This window comes from Pocillopora damicornis, chromosome 2, assembly GCF_964200805.1.
Source record: "Pocillopora damicornis chromosome 2, jaPocDami1.2, whole genome shotgun sequence".
Classification (NCBI taxonomy): Eukaryota; Metazoa; Cnidaria; class Anthozoa; order Scleractinia; family Pocilloporidae; genus Pocillopora; species Pocillopora damicornis.
In genome coordinates this window covers 17,248,706-17,264,889 of record NC_142671.1, presented here as the reverse complement: position 1 = coordinate 17,264,889, position 16,184 = coordinate 17,248,706, and the positions used below count along the sequence as shown (strand labels likewise).

General features: G+C 35.9%; 2 protein-coding genes across 4 annotated transcripts; both read right to left on the bottom strand.

Moving 5' to 3' along the window:
• Positions 1-169: 169 nt before the first annotated feature.
• On the bottom strand, positions 170-3,360 carry LOC113668894 (rhodopsin, G0-coupled). 2 transcript variants are annotated; one of them, XM_089197264.1, is made up of 2 exons: positions 3,224-3,360; positions 170-1,752 (listed from the first exon to the last, which is right to left on the bottom strand). In XM_089197264.1, the coding sequence occupies exon 2, from the start codon at positions 1,669-1,671 to the stop codon at positions 646-648; it is 1,026 nt and encodes a 341-aa protein (XP_089053390.1). In that variant the 5' UTR covers positions 1,672-1,752; positions 3,224-3,360; the 3' UTR covers positions 170-645. The 2 variants fall into 2 exon arrangements, with proteins under 2 accessions (XP_089053390.1, XP_027040672.1); XM_027184871.2 differs by lacking the exon at positions 3,224-3,360 and having other exon boundaries at positions 170-1,809.
• A 1,815-nt stretch (positions 3,361-5,175) lies between these two features.
• LOC113668759 (uncharacterized) lies at positions 5,176-15,309 on the bottom strand. 2 transcript variants are annotated; one of them, XM_027184710.2, is made up of 11 exons: positions 14,770-15,309; positions 14,170-14,659; positions 12,073-12,150; positions 10,473-10,588; positions 9,531-9,629; positions 8,875-8,922; positions 8,521-8,579; positions 7,933-8,001; positions 7,703-7,802; positions 6,805-6,928; positions 5,176-6,595 (listed from the first exon to the last, which is right to left on the bottom strand). In XM_027184710.2, exons 1-11 carry the CDS (start codon positions 14,899-14,901, stop codon positions 6,369-6,371), a joined length of 1,542 nt encoding a protein of 513 aa, XP_027040511.2. In that variant the 5' UTR covers positions 14,902-15,309; the 3' UTR covers positions 5,176-6,368. The 2 variants fall into 2 exon arrangements, with proteins under 2 accessions (XP_027040511.2, XP_089053389.1); XM_089197263.1 differs by lacking the exon at positions 12,073-12,150.
• Between the last annotated feature and the right edge of the window lie 875 nt (positions 15,310-16,184).

The window sequence follows — 16,184 nt, the reverse complement described above, 5'->3', positions numbered from 1 at the left end:
CCATAAAAGGGAGTCTCCCTCGGAATATTTCGAAATCATCATCGTTTACATTCGGAGCAGGATTTAAAGCTCCCGAAGATAAATTTATTTTATTATTTTTTTAATTTATATTTTTTTTGCGATTTTGCCGTCCATTTACCCTTTAAGGTCCCTTGACGACAGGAAACAATTTTCATTAAGGTCAGTTTTTTATTGTATAAAGGGGTTAAGTTTCTAAAGAAACTGTGGTACTGCGTCAATCGCTTTGATGAAGGACTAACGCTTGAAACGTCAGCTTTTAAATTCTTTACGGTGGCCAATTTACGTTATCAACTCTCTCTATATTACTTAATTATCATGTTTGATTGTATAGTCTGATCTAGTCTGGCTGAAGACAAGAACTGAATTAATTTACACCTACGTAGAGGACGAACTTCACATGGCTCGTCTGTATAAACATTATTTCAAAAACTGAACAATCATTTAGAAATCTCTAATTTAAAATGTTGTCCCAGGGTGAGACACTCAAAGACCAGATCTTGTGCGCGATTTTTCTACTCAGAATATCTTGTTGTTGCTTGATCTTTGCTTTCGAATAATCTCCACGCAATAAGCCAATAGCTAAAGGCAATTCCAATCGTATTGTTCTCTACTTACAAGTTTCAATTAACTGGGATTGTTATTCGTATTTTCAATTTTATCTCCGTCTGTTCTTTTATAGGACAACTTTTTAAGGTTGAGGGTGTCACCCGAGCGCGTTTCGTTCCGAGAACTACTAGTAAATGAATCTTTGGGCCTCCGCACAATAGCAATCATGCGCCGACGTAACCTCTTGTACAGAAAAACATAAACAATAGGGTTATAACAGACTGATGACTTTGCAATGTATGCCGGGATAGATGCTGTAACTTCGCCAATGACGTCAGGACCAGCGATCATTGCTACGAGAGACACAACTGCATACGGCGTCCAGGCCACAAGATATGCTACGGTCATTACCCCAAAGAGTATTACCATCTTTCGTTCCATTTCAAGGGCTTTCTTTGTGAAGGGCGATTTTTTTCCCCACGTCTTTTTTGCTCGTTTTGCCCCTTTGTTTATTTCTCGGCATGATTTGTAATAAGAAGCGATCATGATACTCACTGGTAACACATAACAAGCAAATATCAAACATATGTTGTACGACAAGTCCAAGTTGTCTCGAGATTTCCATCTTAATGAACAACTTGTGCCTACTCCTTCTGGTTCAAAACCCGACCATCCACACAAGGGCATCGTGGCCCAGAACAGAGCGTACAGCCACATAGCTACCGTAGCACGAATTGCTCTCCTACGTGTAAAAGTTTGCTGACTTTTATAAAGGAACACCAATGCAATGTATCTCTCGTATCCTGCAAGGGACAGGTTCATAATTGAAGTGAGACCACTCCACGTGGCAACAAAAGCTGTCGCTTTACATCCATAGTCTCCATAGATCCATCTGCCATGAAAGTTTGTGACAACTAAAAGCGGCAGAGAAGTAACACAGTATAACAAATCACCCAGAGCTACACTTGCAATAAAAATATTCGGGGCATTAAGAAGTTTTTTGGTTTTGTAAAACACCAAGCAAACGAGACTATTTAAAGAAGCGCCTATCACACAGATAACAGCAGCTAGCACAGCAAAAATCACGAAGATTGTGGGTACCATGTTGTTTTTGGTCTCCAACAACAAAACCTTTAAGGTAGTGTGTCCCAGTTTGGAAGCGTCGGTTGATTTTAATATCAGTCGCTGTGAAGATGAAAAGAACACCGTTGTGGCCTTACAAAATGAAATATTAATGGTGAAAAATTATCTTTACCATTCAACCAATGCACGAACTATAAATTTTAGCGCTGAAAAAGAGAGACAGGCAGCCTGGATTTAAGGTCGGTGGTTTAAGCCAATTCTAAGGGACTTGCGCATTTATAGCAGTTTTTAAGTGTTGTCTGAAGAATGAACGGGAAAACAAAACAAACCAAAATAGATTTACGAAAGTTTGACCTGCGGTGGGAGTGATTTGATAATATATAAAGCTCTTTAATTGAATTTTTATCTAACCTGTTATCTGGATCGTTATCGCCCGCCAAATCTGGTTGCTTCGTGTGAAAATGTAAAATAATCGAAAGTGATCTGTCTCAAGCCAATTTCGTTCACATTTAATCAAAAGCACCGACACGATTTTTCACGGCACTAATCTGTGATGCAGATGGAAACTTCAGGGCATGATTAGGCTATGGTTGTGTTGCGTTTGGCGATTCATGGCACGATTGTTTATTCCACCTTTCTCAATGCTGCCTTAAGTTAGGTTGAAGAAAATTCATGACATTTCTCTCACGTTGAATGTAATTGTGAACTCTCCCAGTAGAAGTTACTCCAAAGTTGTATCTTGCCAATTCGATCATCATAAGATTATAATTCGATACCTCTTTGGGTTACGAGCACCTAAATGAAGCAGTCAAATGCCATTTCTGAACAATATATTAAGCCACGAAATGAGAAGTGATATAATGCGCAGTTTTGGGTATGTTCGATATATTGTGCTTTTTATCAGTAGACAACATAAGGTAAAAGTCATCCTTCAATTGCACAAGTACTGTGAATGGTTCCGTGCTATCTAAACAACTTCGACAACTCTGAAAACTGACACTATCAGGAGAGCCTTAGAATTACTTCATCTTCATGACCAGTCTAAACAAGACTTGACAAATAAATAATTGACTTCTTGATACCATGTCTCTTCTTAGCGGGAGTCCTTTAGGGAACAACCGTTTCTTTAAGTGTAAAAGGACCTAAAAGGACACTTATTAGCAGAGAAAATCGACTACTGTCCTTGGATTGTTTTGTTGCAGAAGGGGAAAACATGAATGATTGGATGGATGGAAAGAGTTCGCCTGTCCGTTGTATGTTGTTTGTTTAGGCAAGTCACTAATGATGGACTAAAGGAAATTTGACCGATCAATGGAGGAATGGATGGATAATAGATGTAAAGAAAGGATGGAAGGATAGAAGGATAGAGGGATGGAAGGATGGAAGGATGGAAAGATAGAAAGATGGAAAGATGGAAGGATAGAAGAATGAAAGGATGGAAGAATGGAAAGAAATAAGTGAAAAAGTGAACTAAGGGGAATTTTAAATCACAGATGGAAAACAAAAGACAGGCAAACCACAACAAAGTGATGGTAGAAAATTTCGAAGTGAAGTTGTCTCTTTTACGGCCTACCTTTGATACTCTTGAAGAAATTCAAAACGATTGTTGGCACAGAAGTTGCCGAGGAGTGATCGATTGTTCAGATGTAAAACGAATATTTTTTATCAGTTTTATCAGGCTGGTCGTGGTACATCTTTCAGTAAACTGAGGACCTACCATCGATCATATCAATTCAGCCAAGCTCTTCAACCAAGTATCAACAAGCCAAATGTACTCGACTCGAATTGGTTCGAATCTCGAAGGCTCTGACATTCTGACGACTAACATCAATCACCCTTGAACTTCGCCTTGGTTATCTGCGGGTGTTTCCGTCCAAATTATTCCATTCATTTGCAATATGGCTAGTCTCACCTTGGAGTTAATATTTTTTCCTACACATTCAACTCGGTCCATCGATAACATATCAAAGCTGTTAACGGGATCCGTTGAGGTTTAGTCATTGTTCGTTTCCAGGTCATGTCTAAATGTAAATCACACCAACACCCCAAAACAATTCGTTTTAAAAGTTTTACCCCCTGTTAATCAATTCGATTTCACATTCTAGGAATTGATGAATTGTGTCTTTTTTATGCGAGTCAGTTTTCATTTTTAAGAAACGTCTCGACAGATACATTGTGGTCAAGACAATTAGGAACCAAATTTGGTTTTCTCCTCTTGTGCATCAAATGTTTAGTTGCCAAGAACAGTGGGAATTAAAGCCAGTCTTCGGCTCGGTTTTAACACTGTAAAATTCTAATGAAATTCAAATATATGTATCTTTTGTATACAATAAATGATTTTTATCGTTGACTTGTTTGCAATCTGCATTAAGATATGATTTGTAGATCTTTTTACAACGTAGAGAGCATCTTTCAGTGTTTTGAGGCAATATAAAAATTGTCTCTGCCTGGTGGACGAAGTCGTGTGTCTCATCAAAGTATCCTATGAATTATTTAACCTCTGTGACGATAACCCCATTTACCACAACACTACCAAGTCAAGGAGTTGTGAAAATAATTAACATTTGTTTGATATTAAAGACAAAGCGTTTGCACCTTTTTCTTAAATATTACACTAGTTTCCCTCAGTTGGGAAAAAACAAACAGCCAAATAAATAAACAAAATCTGCTTTAGTATTTTTTAATTGACCACTCCCTGATGCTATTTTCCTCTCGAGGATAATATGGATGCAAACAATTATTGAAACAATTATAATTGGAAGCTGTAACTTGGTGAGACGTTTTCCCAAGTTATGATTTTATGCCCAAATAACATCCTGTCAGCTGGTATTAGTGAGAAAAAAGATCACAGTATGTGATCAGAAAACGCCTCCCTGCTGTAACTTGGTGAAACATTTTCCCAAGTTATGATTCAATGCCCAAATAACATCCTGTCAGCTGGTAGTGGTCAGAGAAACGATCACAGCATGTGATCAGAAAATGTCTCGGTTTAATCAATATCTGGCGGGTGGTCAAATTTCGCCAAACCGTTCTCCAATTAGGGGCTATTTTTTCGGTTATTGCACTGTTGACCCTCTTCACATCGCGGTAGGTTTCACTTCGGCTTCCGATGAACAAAGAGAAAAATAAACAACCGTTACTTTGGTACCGTTTCATTAGGAAAGATCGTCAAATATTTAACAGTTTTAGCACATCTAATTTAAATCTGCCCTCTCAGCAACATTCGAAGTTGAATCTTTTCATCATGGAGTGACAAAGGAGTTTCTCATGCGCACAGATATTTAAAATGTTAGTTTAAGGGTGCTGATGTTAAAGAAATTATCAAGCTTTCGATTTTCTTCGTACTCCAGACAATGGAGTCCGAAGAATTCGAAAGATCAAAGATGAGAACTGCAAATTCCGAAAAACTTTAAGTACTTATGTAAACAGACTTGTTCATCCTTGCTCTCCGTAGCCTAAAAAGATTTAAAAAACGACAACATTGTGATTCATCACAATTCGCATCATAAAATATTGTACAAGTTATTTTTCTAAATATATTATTTTTATTCATGATACTTCTCTCCCTCTACGTCTCTGTAAATGATTCAGGAGGACAATTCGATTTTATCCAGGAACAATTTTACAATTGCCCCTAGAAATTGGCGCAAACTTTCGCGTAAAATATGAAATTAGTATTATCTTTACCGCGGCAATCCCATTCAAAGGGTACTTCAAATAAAAACCACTATTGGAAGGTAGTATTTAGTAATCTTATACAGTATTCTAGCGATACGAAATACAAAACCCGTTAAAACTATTGATGTCATTGAGTACTAGTACCCAGGTAAAGATGGTTACGTCAGTGCAGTTCCTTTCAACTAAGCAGTGCAATACAGTCAACCTTGAAAGGCTATATAAAGTTACAGATGTTAAGTAACACAATAATTCTACTGGTACGGTGTAAGTGAAAGTGGTTGATGAGCATTTCAACCACACACGGTCACCAAGTAGGTAAGATCAGAACAGCAGAAAAATGGAAAGCCACTCATTAGGTTACCTTTCTGGAAAAAATATTCCATAGAGTTAAAAAATTACAACTACCACAACAAAGGGACAAACCAAACAACAAAAATCCATCAAGGTGGGTAACCCCAATCGATTGGAAAGACAGATGACAAAGTAACTTCTTAAAGTAATACCACTGCACCATTACACCACTTTTCGCTAAACTAACAGGGATGCTCTGCACTGTTAGTATGTTCTTGGCCTATTTGTACAATTTATTTACAAAAAGGTTATTGGTCTCTTCAATTACGACATTTTGGTTATTAAATTAATGTTAAAAATCCTATACTTAATTTAAGTTCCCATCTGTTCTCTAAACTTCAACTTCATAAAACTATCATGCGTTAACCGATACAAATATTTCTCAAAACTTTACGAACAGTTAGTTAAATACTGGGTGAATATGTATGACTGGGTTTTTGGGTCTGATTTAAATTTGTTTAAGTTAAGAGAAAATAGAACAAGAGCGACAGTGAACGTGATCAGCGATTGAAATATTTGTACATTTAGTTGAAATTAATGTAACTGTGTGCCACCCTCTCTTAGCTTTACAAACTGTTTTAAAATACAAAATATATAGTTTTTTTTCTACAAATTTTCTCCCTACTAAAATACCCTCTGTCATAAGTGATTGTTAATATCTGTAATATTAATTTAGGTGCGAAACATTTTTAAGCTGCGGATGCAACTAATTGACTTTCATTTTTCCTTGTTTCCCTAGCAACTGCTTCCATGGAAACGAATTGATTCGTTTCATTTGCTGGTGTGAAATGCTTCGTCGCTGGAACAGAGGGTAGCAATTGGTCCACTGGATCAAACAGACTGTTTGTGGGACCATATTCCATGAACTCCTCTGAATCCAGATCATCGACAACTGACAGCAACACGCGGGAGCGTACTAAAAGTGTATAGAAATAGCATTGATAGGAAGATCTTTCCATAATGATTAGCCTAAATACCTTCTTATCATCGTACTCTGAACAAAGTTTTGATCGCGAAATCACCCGGTCTTCCAAATGCTGTTTTTTTTTTCAAGGAAATCATGCTTAAATTTTCAAAAGACTCATATGCTCACGATACTGTTATGTTAACTTCACCGTTGCTCACCTGAAGGCGTGCTGTAATCGACACCTCCCTTACTAACCGGACTAGTTAATGACGGCAGACTCAAGCCAGTGGTCGAAAGGGGGCTCCAGTTACCGAGAAATACGGCAAAGCAAAGCACCACAACCTATAGTATACACCAAAATATGAACTGTGTCAGAGAAGTCTCTTAAAATCATACTGTAGTTCTCTCCGGCCACGCTAAATGAGCTAAAATACACGTACATGTGTGCGCGAATTCAAGCTCGACGCGGAAGCTTTTGTCTAGGTTTGATCGCTGTCAAGGTAGTGCATGAGGGCGTTTTCTAGAGTCAATATAATCCTTCAGGTTGGTTAAAAAGAACCATGCAGATTAAATTGCGAGTGATTTAAGTAACAGGGATTACAGAAGACACGGTCAATTGTTTCCATCCAGGAGAAGAGTAATCATAATTATCCAGAAAAACCTGACAAACAATAAGGGTTCCCTGCGACGCACTACCACCCCTCTAAGTGAAGCGAGTAACAATATTCTTTGGTTATTTTCATACTTCCAGAAGAGGTATGAAAAGGATTTTCTAAACAGAGGGGGACAGGCAGCCTATGGGGTTGGGCGTAATTGGGGGGGGGGGGGGGGAAAGAATCTCAGACGGGCATCTCACGAGCATTTCGGGATATTCTATTTTCCCCCATAATTACAGGTATCTCTTCTTGACAAAGAAGCAAGTCTCTTGCTCCGAAGAACATTTATCTTAACTAGTCTCTAGAGAAAACAGGGCTAATCATTAGCTATTTAGATTTTAAGAATTGTATTTCTTTGGTACTACGATTACATAATACTAAATATTTAAAGGAAACAAACAAGTGTTGTTTCAGGAAAAAATGCATTAAATGGCATCACACAAGTACAATAAAATCTTACCATTAAACATGTACTAGTTTGAGTAGATCTAGCCGTGACGGCACGAGGAACTTTAGCTGCTATTAATGACTGAAGTTTTTGAAGTTGACTAATAAGTGATCTATTAGAAAGAAAAGGCAAACAAATGATAAACATAGATATCGTAACACCAACATTAAGATAGTGGCATCATAGCACACAGTATAAGTAAACAGATGTCACATTACCTGCAGGCTTTTCTGCCAACTTACCTGTTTGTAGTCTCTAACGTATCAACTTTTTTGCGAAGTTCTAAGTTTTCACTTGCACAGTTTTCTACTCTGTAGAGACAAAAAGGAAAGAAGAAACTTTGGTTTGTTGTTGATATTGTTAACCCTTTAATTACCAGAAGTTATTAACTGGTAACTCCTCCCTATAACATCCATACATTATCCAGTCACCAGGTAATGAGAATACTCAAACTTCTCGGGAAGAAATTGTATCTTGATCTAACACCAAATTCTCATAACTTATTTAAAAGGAATAGTGTGCCAATCAGAGGGGAGAATTAACAATCAGATCTTGGGAGTTAAAGGGTAAGTAAGTAAACTAGTTAATACTACAATGACTGAAAAGGGATAGGCATTACAGAGGTAAATTCTGCATCAACTAGTACAAAATGATGACCTCCTGAATTTTGTCTGCCTTTTACTCCTATTTGCCGAGGAATAAAGATTGTTCTGGCTACATATACATATACAAGAGAATAAAGTTGTTTGTCACAGAAATAAGCCCAATCAGCATGATTTCCTGATTCAAAGAAACTAAGAAACTGAGGAAAATGGTTTTCCCAAACAAACCTCTTTTCAAGTGTTTCCATGTACTCCTTCTTTTTACGTCTACTCTCTTGTGCAGAAATCTAAATATCAAATGACAATAAAAGTAGTTTAATGAGTTTAAACAGAAGAATATAAAAAACTAATTTGTTGGACAAAAAACACACCATATTAAACAACAAGGACATGTTGTGTATAACTGATACTTGGATCACAAAGAGGATGATAATTGCAGGTCTTTCAAAAAGGTTAAAAAAACTACCAGTAATACAAATAAAATAACTAAAAAATCATATTTGACTCATGGATGCTAACAAGAAAACATCACATTTGGAAAGAAAGAAAAACTTACAAACACTTGGATAAAAATGAACATACCTTATTTTTGATTTTACGTCGAACTTTTTTCAAGGCTCTTTCTTCAACCTACCCCAATTTAAAACAAGAAATTTACTGTTAGAAATGTAAGAATAAAGCTCAGTTTTGTTGCTGGAAAGAGAGTGATGACCAAAATGATAATAATAAAAATGATCAACATGATATTGCTTAGGCAATGTGCATCTTTTAAAAGTGATAATAATAAAAAAAAAACCTATACGTGCATGTAGTTTCTTCTTGCACTTTCCAATTCAGTAGAATAGAAAACCGAGTATTGAAAGGTATTACAGGAAGTAAAAATTGACAAAATGATATGAAAGCAGTGAGGGGCTTATTTACAACCAGTCAATGAGAAATAAAAAGCCAGTAATTATTTTTCTTGTGGCTGTTGCTAAGCTTTCACAAAAACTGTTTAGCATTATAAGTAGTATTATATTCTTCAACTGTAAAACTTAAAATACTTAAAGCAAGTACTAAAGTAACCTCTACAAAGTAAGTATAATTTATGCTGAACCTTGATGCATGTAAATAGCAATTTAAGTTTTTATTTAAGGGCAGATTACAGGAAGACTTTCTCTAAACCTAAAACTCAAATGGCTTTGTAGAGGAGGGGGGGGGGGGGCTTCTTACAAGTAAATGTAGTTCATAGTTGGTACCTTTGTGAGGGGAAGACCAGTTGGTACTGGTAAACCCTCTGCTATAAGGGTCCTTCTCTCTTCATCTGTTAAATAAAAAGGTTGTTTTTCTTGGGAATGCTACAAAATGAACAGAAACAGGCATTCAAAAACACAGTGACTTTTACTACTGTAAAGCCAGCTCCATTCCCTTTGCTGTTTGATTAAAAAAATCTCAACAATACATTTCTATGTAGATAGATGAACCAAAGACAAAAAAAAAGTGTTGAAGTGACAGGTTTGGAAAAGCTGATGGACTTCACTAACAATATTAATAACAATAATAATGAAAATAATTATAATAATACTTGGAAATTAATGTACTGAATAAGATCTAAAAGAACAATGTACATGCATGTGCATGTAAAAATGAAGCATGGAAAATTGGTCTTTCAATCAACATTTTGTAGATATACATTGCACCATGACCTCCAAATAACAAATACAGGATAAAAATGATTTTTATTACATGAATAATGCATTGCCCCATTTGGCTTCAAAATTTTAAAATAATTCACCAGATAAAGACTAAATTGAGTAATTATGAAAATGAATTTATTAACCCTTTCCTTTATTCTCGTAACCTCAATGTAAGAAATTAAATGCTGGTCACTTGTTGGGCTCAAAGGGTTAAATCCTAAGATCTGATTGTTAATTTTCTCCTTTTGCTGCTAACACATTATTTTCTTTGTTAATCAGTTCTGAGAATTTGGTGTTAGATTAAGATAACAATATCTACCTGATAAGTTTGAGTGTTCTTGTTATCTGTTTGTTTGATAATGTATGAATATCACAGGGAGAAGTTACATGTTAATCACTTCTGGGAGGTAAAGGGTTAAAGTGGTTTTAGTAATAATGATTATGCTCTTACATGTACATGTGAAGTTTTACTTTTTTATGTGAAAAATGAGTTCGAAGGTGTACCTGAATAATAGGTGATGTTGTTTCTCCTGTGCTGGATCTTGACATATCACAGTCATCTATGATATGAGGTGGTGTGTTTGCTGTGGATTGAGGGGAGCGAGAACCAGAGTCATAACCTGTAAGGAGAATTATCAAAACCTTAACAAACTATATAACCAGAAATTTATTACTAACAGAACCTTAGTTCTAAGCTAAAAACAGCACAGTTCAAGAGAAAAGCTTCCTGTTATACAGATGTAAATTAAAATTACTGTAGAAAACAAAAACATGTTGCAGAGAAGAAATTGGTAGTCATATATAATGTATATACATTTTAAATGACAAAAAAGAAGACAAGAAAAATGGAAAGATATGGTTCCTAAGGCAACATGTTCTCATTCTGACAACCATTTTTTTTTAGTGATGAATGTGAGACAGTCTTCTTCCCAGCTTCCACAAGAACAAAAAAAAAGGGAGAGAAGAAAAAAAACTTTTATTTTTTTCCATATTCCAGGGTTCAAAACTTCATTACTGTTCTACAGAAATAAATGAGATGACATCAACCAGACACAAGTAATGTTTAGGTTAACCCTTTACACCCTAACATCAGTAGGCATATTCTCCATACTGTTTTCTAGACATTTCCTATGGTATTGACAAGGAGAATTTGTTTAACAATCAAGAGCTCCTTTAGTTGATCATTTCCTTTATTCTCCTGGCCTTGATGAATGATTCAGGGGGGATATTTTAAGGAGAAATTAGATGCTAGTCACTCTCAGGGGTTTAAGGGTTAAGAAAGGGAAGAAATCTAAATATAAATAACTATTCATACAGTGAAAAGTGCTTGGTATTTTAAGGTACAAATGACAGTTAAAAGAAAAGAAAAAAAAGATGGCAGAATCACACACAGTTCAACGTTTAACAAAATTACTATGGTACTAGATGTGTCTATCCTTTATGCAAAAACTATTTTGACAACATTCTTTAAAAATCTTTTTTTCAAATCTGTTTTGTTTAATCACATAAATGTTTAACAGTCAAAAATGAATAGGTTATATGATGTGATCATAGTTAACTCTAGGCAGAATGATCTGTTCAGTAGACAACTTCTTTCTTTTAGTGTCTCACAAAGTTTAATAAATTTTACTTGTGTCAACATGCTTACATTTATTGATATAACCAGAAGAATTGTAGGAAAATTGTTAACAAGAATGAAACAAGCTTAAAAGTTAAATACATCATCTTTGATTACTCAGCTTCTGTTTTATTAATTAAAAGTAGACTGAATTTTAATCAAACTAGAGCCAAGCAGAAAATGATTTTTTTCTTAAAGAATGATTTCATCTACTCAGTTATTGAAGCTACTTTTTCAATGTTAAAAAAATGTTCCTTGTTCTTTTTTGTACCTAACCATAAAAAACAGACTGATACAACATTCAGCTGTAACTTAAAAGACATTTTCCTTTATCAATATGTGCCTAAATGTAAATTCAAAGGACAAAAAAAGCATGACTTTCTAGAACAAAGAGAACACCTAGAAAAACAGTCCTCTGCTTGGTTTTTACAGTCTGATAAGAAATTCTTCCCACTTTAGTTTAATGTCAGCTTAATGAATGCTTACTGTAAGGTCTACATGCTCTGAGAGTCGCAAATTCTGATTGGACAGGCAGCGTAGGGTTAAAATAACCATCACCAGAAGCTGAATAAAGAAAGTACATGTAAGAGATGGTTTGCTGAGTGTCAAAACATTTACAGTTGTAAGGTACATTTATGTTTTCATGGTAAGAAATGTGTACTGTCACATCATTACAGCTGTAAGAAAAAATTTAAAAAGGACATAATTTGGGCTGATTCCCAATATACAGTGATGATTTTGTTGCCATAACTACTGTTCATTCTAGAAAAGCCTTAAGAAGCTTGCCGGAAAAGATTGTTGTCCTCTGCCCACCAATTTTAATTACCGTGGCAAGACCACAAAAGTCAAAGACTACTGTTAACAAGGGACATTGTTACTTTAATTTTGGGGGGTAAAATGTAGAAATCCATGAACACTTCATTGACTTGTTTCTCAACTCTTATGAATAAGGTAAGGACAAGTTTAGAGAGGTAAAAGAACAATTATTGTCACAAAAAAGGAAAGCAGAGCTAGAAGTCACTAGGGAGTGTTCAAATCAACAGCACTATACTACAACACAACAGGTAAATTAAAAGTACACATACACATCTACAGTAGCAAAGTTTGTCAGATGGATGCCACTTTTTTAGTCATCTTAAAAGGTTTTTAAATCATTTAATTCAGTTTTGAGAAGTGGGAGGGACACCAACTTCTTAATTTGAAAGTGATTGGCATGCTTCTGAGGGACTGACACTGTTTCTGTATTTGTTCTAAACTGCTTAAGCAATGAGCAAATAAGCAAATTATTTTGTCCAAAAGTAAAACCTTCTATTTCTTAACAGCTACTTTCAAAACAATTTTGGTCCCAGTCAAAGCAATCTTGGATTTTGCTCCTCCTTGCTTCCCATAAAAAGGCTACCCTCAAATAATGTAAAATGTTTTAAGGGACGAGTTTTAAGCTTTATCAAAAAAATGTTTACCCTTTATCAAACCAAAATATTCATTTTGAAAAAAAATTATTTCTTTTCCATTTTTTCTCACTGTGAAAGTCAAAGAGAAAATTTACGGTGACCGAAATCACTTAGTTGCAAAATGCTTTTAACAACTATTAGAGTCCAGCATAATGTTAATAGATGTAGGACACAGCTTAAATTTACACAGCTGGTACTAAATTAAGCTTTAGTTCTAAGTAAAGATGGCACGAGGTAGTAAATGAGTAAGAACTGCATAAATCTCACACCAGAGTGAACAAAGAAAAGGAGAGAACCTTCGGACAAAAAGTAGAACACCGACAGAATCGCCTAGATCAAATGTCTAGACCAAGCATTAATTTTTTTGAGGTCTGAACCTTATATCACAGACATCATATATGATATGAGTCAGAGAACCAAATAAAAAATAAATATCAAAATCACGGTTTTCCAAACAAACCAGATCTCTTACCTATGAATTTTTACAATTAAATTGAACGTAACTAGGAAAAGGTTTCGTAATTCACGAGAGACATTTCTGTTCCCATGGAATTTGAAGCACCCATGAAAAAAGTCTCAGTGATGGTGATATCAAAGAGAAATAAAAAAAAATAGGTCAGGGATTGACGAAAACACAGTTTGAAAGATTCATTTGGATAATACAAAATAACCTTGTTTGGTGGAATCTCTGACGAAAGCTTAACTTGATACAATCTATCTGCATCTCGTAGTTCAAAGATCATTCTTCAGACAAGACATAAAGCTGTAAGCTTACCTGCTGAATCGCTCATGTCTTAGAAATTCAAGCCCTGTTTTGTTTATATGGTCATATTTGAGAGGGTAGGAAAAACTAAACCGTTCTTTTTTTTTGACATTACACCAATTTCCGGAAACAAGAGAGGCGCTTTCCTCGCCCCTTGCTAAGGGAAGTCACACAAACTTGAGTCATGTGAGAAACAAAGGGGTCCGTATTTACCAACACCAGATGAAATTTTAATGTCTTCCTCATGGTTTAAGACCCATTTGTTGTTTACAACGCCAGTATAAGTCACTTAGAAAAGAAAATCATACAATGAAAGACAGAAGGAACGGAAGTGCTTCAAGGCTCGGAAAGTTCCGTTTCGTGACTTACCAGATTCACTGTCAATGCGTTCGGAGTCGTTTTCAGAATTAGGCGAGTCTGGTAAACTTTTTGGTCCGTCATTCGCCTCGAACATTTTAAGCTCTGCCGGTTCTAATCGACTGTTTATCTGTGGTGCAAAATTTTCTTGGGGTTCGAAAAAAGCGTCTCTGCCAAACAGATGTGGTTTAACATCGGTTTCCAGCGGTGAAGAATCTATCGAGGCGGGTGAAAGAGGCTTGTAGTCTGGTGTGTGCGGAGCTGAAGGCGTTGAGCAATACAGCGACTCATTGGAGCATTCCTCTGGCAGGCTAGGCATTGTATCCATACTTAGGCCATTCAAACTTAGATAATGTGATTTCCCAAGCGAGTTGTATGATAAACTACTTGATGTGTACTCTGGTAGAGTGTTGTTGTAGTTCAAAGTCGAGTCGCTACAGGAAGAAACCTCGTCAAAAAATCCTGATAGCCAGTCCACGGGAACTTCTTCAGAGAGGTGGTGCTGCACAGAGAAAGCAGGAAATATCAGTAAAAGCAGACAAATGAAATTTCTATAAAGACAGTAATTTGAGTGGTTTTACTACAAGGCGTATGAATGGAATCTGCACTCACCACTGAATGGAAGCTTGTGTCGTGAAAATCATCTGACATCATGTTGTCGAATATCCCGTGTTCGGACGAAAAAGGCTCGTCAAATCCCGGCTCCTTCTTTACTATACTTAAATCTAAAGAGGAATGCTCCATGACGAGAAAATACTGTGAGAGGAATGCACGGAAACCAACGAACTACCGTCCCACAGCAGTCATTGAATTTTATGTGACCGGTCTATTGTTCGCACACGAAAGAGAGCACCGTTTATTGTGAAATAATTATCATCATTGACCAATTGGAGGCTGTAAACTCACATATTATAACCCAAATTTGGAAAGATAAAAATATATTATCATAATTATACCAACATAATTTCCGTCGCACAGGTGATTTCTTGAACTTGCTGGTATGTCCGTAAAATGACAGTAGGCGAAGACGCTCAGGATTGGTCGGTCGACTTTGCAAATATTCAATCATTTAACAATTGCTCCTTTCAAAATGTAGACAGAGAAAAACATTGCTAAAACGGAGAGTTCGTATCTACGAAACGTTTCACCAAAATAAAATAACAATAGCTAAATAAGTCAATTTTCTTTTCCATAGGAACTCTACTCACTTGGTCGACGGGCACAGATGAAAATAGCATTCGAAATAATTTTATTAAATTCGTAGAATTGCAAATTCCTAAATTTTTCACTCACATTTCTTTTGAATAGGAAGGGGTAACTAAGGTAGAGAGATTTACTTTTATTACCGAATGGTTTTAATTGAATCTGATGACATGGAGGGTTGATATTGCATGGTATTTCTAATAGGAGAGATCAAAACATTACAAAAATACAATATAATATAATCGAAGACGAAAATCAAATGCAAAATAAGTGGGCGTCTAGTATGGGGCTTCTTGCGTAATAAGACTAAAGTGACCTTCGCTCTATCAATACACTAAAACGGAACTCGGTTGTGGTCTATCCGCTCGGTCGGAGAAACGAACTCTCATCAACAGTGGTGCTTAATTGGGGTTGAGAAAAATTCGGCTGTTATTTTCAGAATTAGGATATAAACGAATTTTAACGATAGCGCACACACTCAAATCGACAGAATAGTGGCGTAAAAAATTGGGCCATGGATTTGATCAATCGATGTTCGCTTTACGATCGCGAAGCTGTGCTTGTTTGGTTGAACGTTAATCATCTTAATCAATTGTTTTCCCGAACGACCGTTTAAATATCTTATATTGAACTCAGGAAACAAGCATCGCTTGCACTCGTTTGACAAAAATTTTTAACTTACTCTTAATATACGAGCAAGTAACCAGCGACAAAGCTTTAAAACTATTTGAGTGGAATTTTACTTAAAGGTTATGTCTATATAATTGTCGATATTATTGCGGTTGAAATCATAGGGTAAGAGATTGAAATCGGCACCTCACAGC

Bases quoted from the DNA above. Each gene is read 5' to 3' on its own strand.
- LOC113668894 (XM_089197264.1), bottom strand. From the start codon at position 1,671: ATGGTACCCACAATCTTCGTGATTTTTGCTGTGCTAGCTGCTGTTATC.
- LOC113668759 (XM_027184710.2), bottom strand. From the start codon at position 14,901: ATGGAGCATTCCTCTTTAGATTTAAGTATAGTAAAGAAGGAGCCGGGA. The intron at 10,589-12,072 runs GTAAGCATTCAT...TTCTCCTTACAG, and splicing joins CAGAGCATGTAGACCTTACA to GTTATGACTCTGGTTCTCGC. The intron at 6,596-6,804 runs GTGAGCAACGGT...ATACACTTTTAG, and splicing joins CGATTACAGCACGCCTTCAG to TACGCTCCCGCGTGTTGCTG.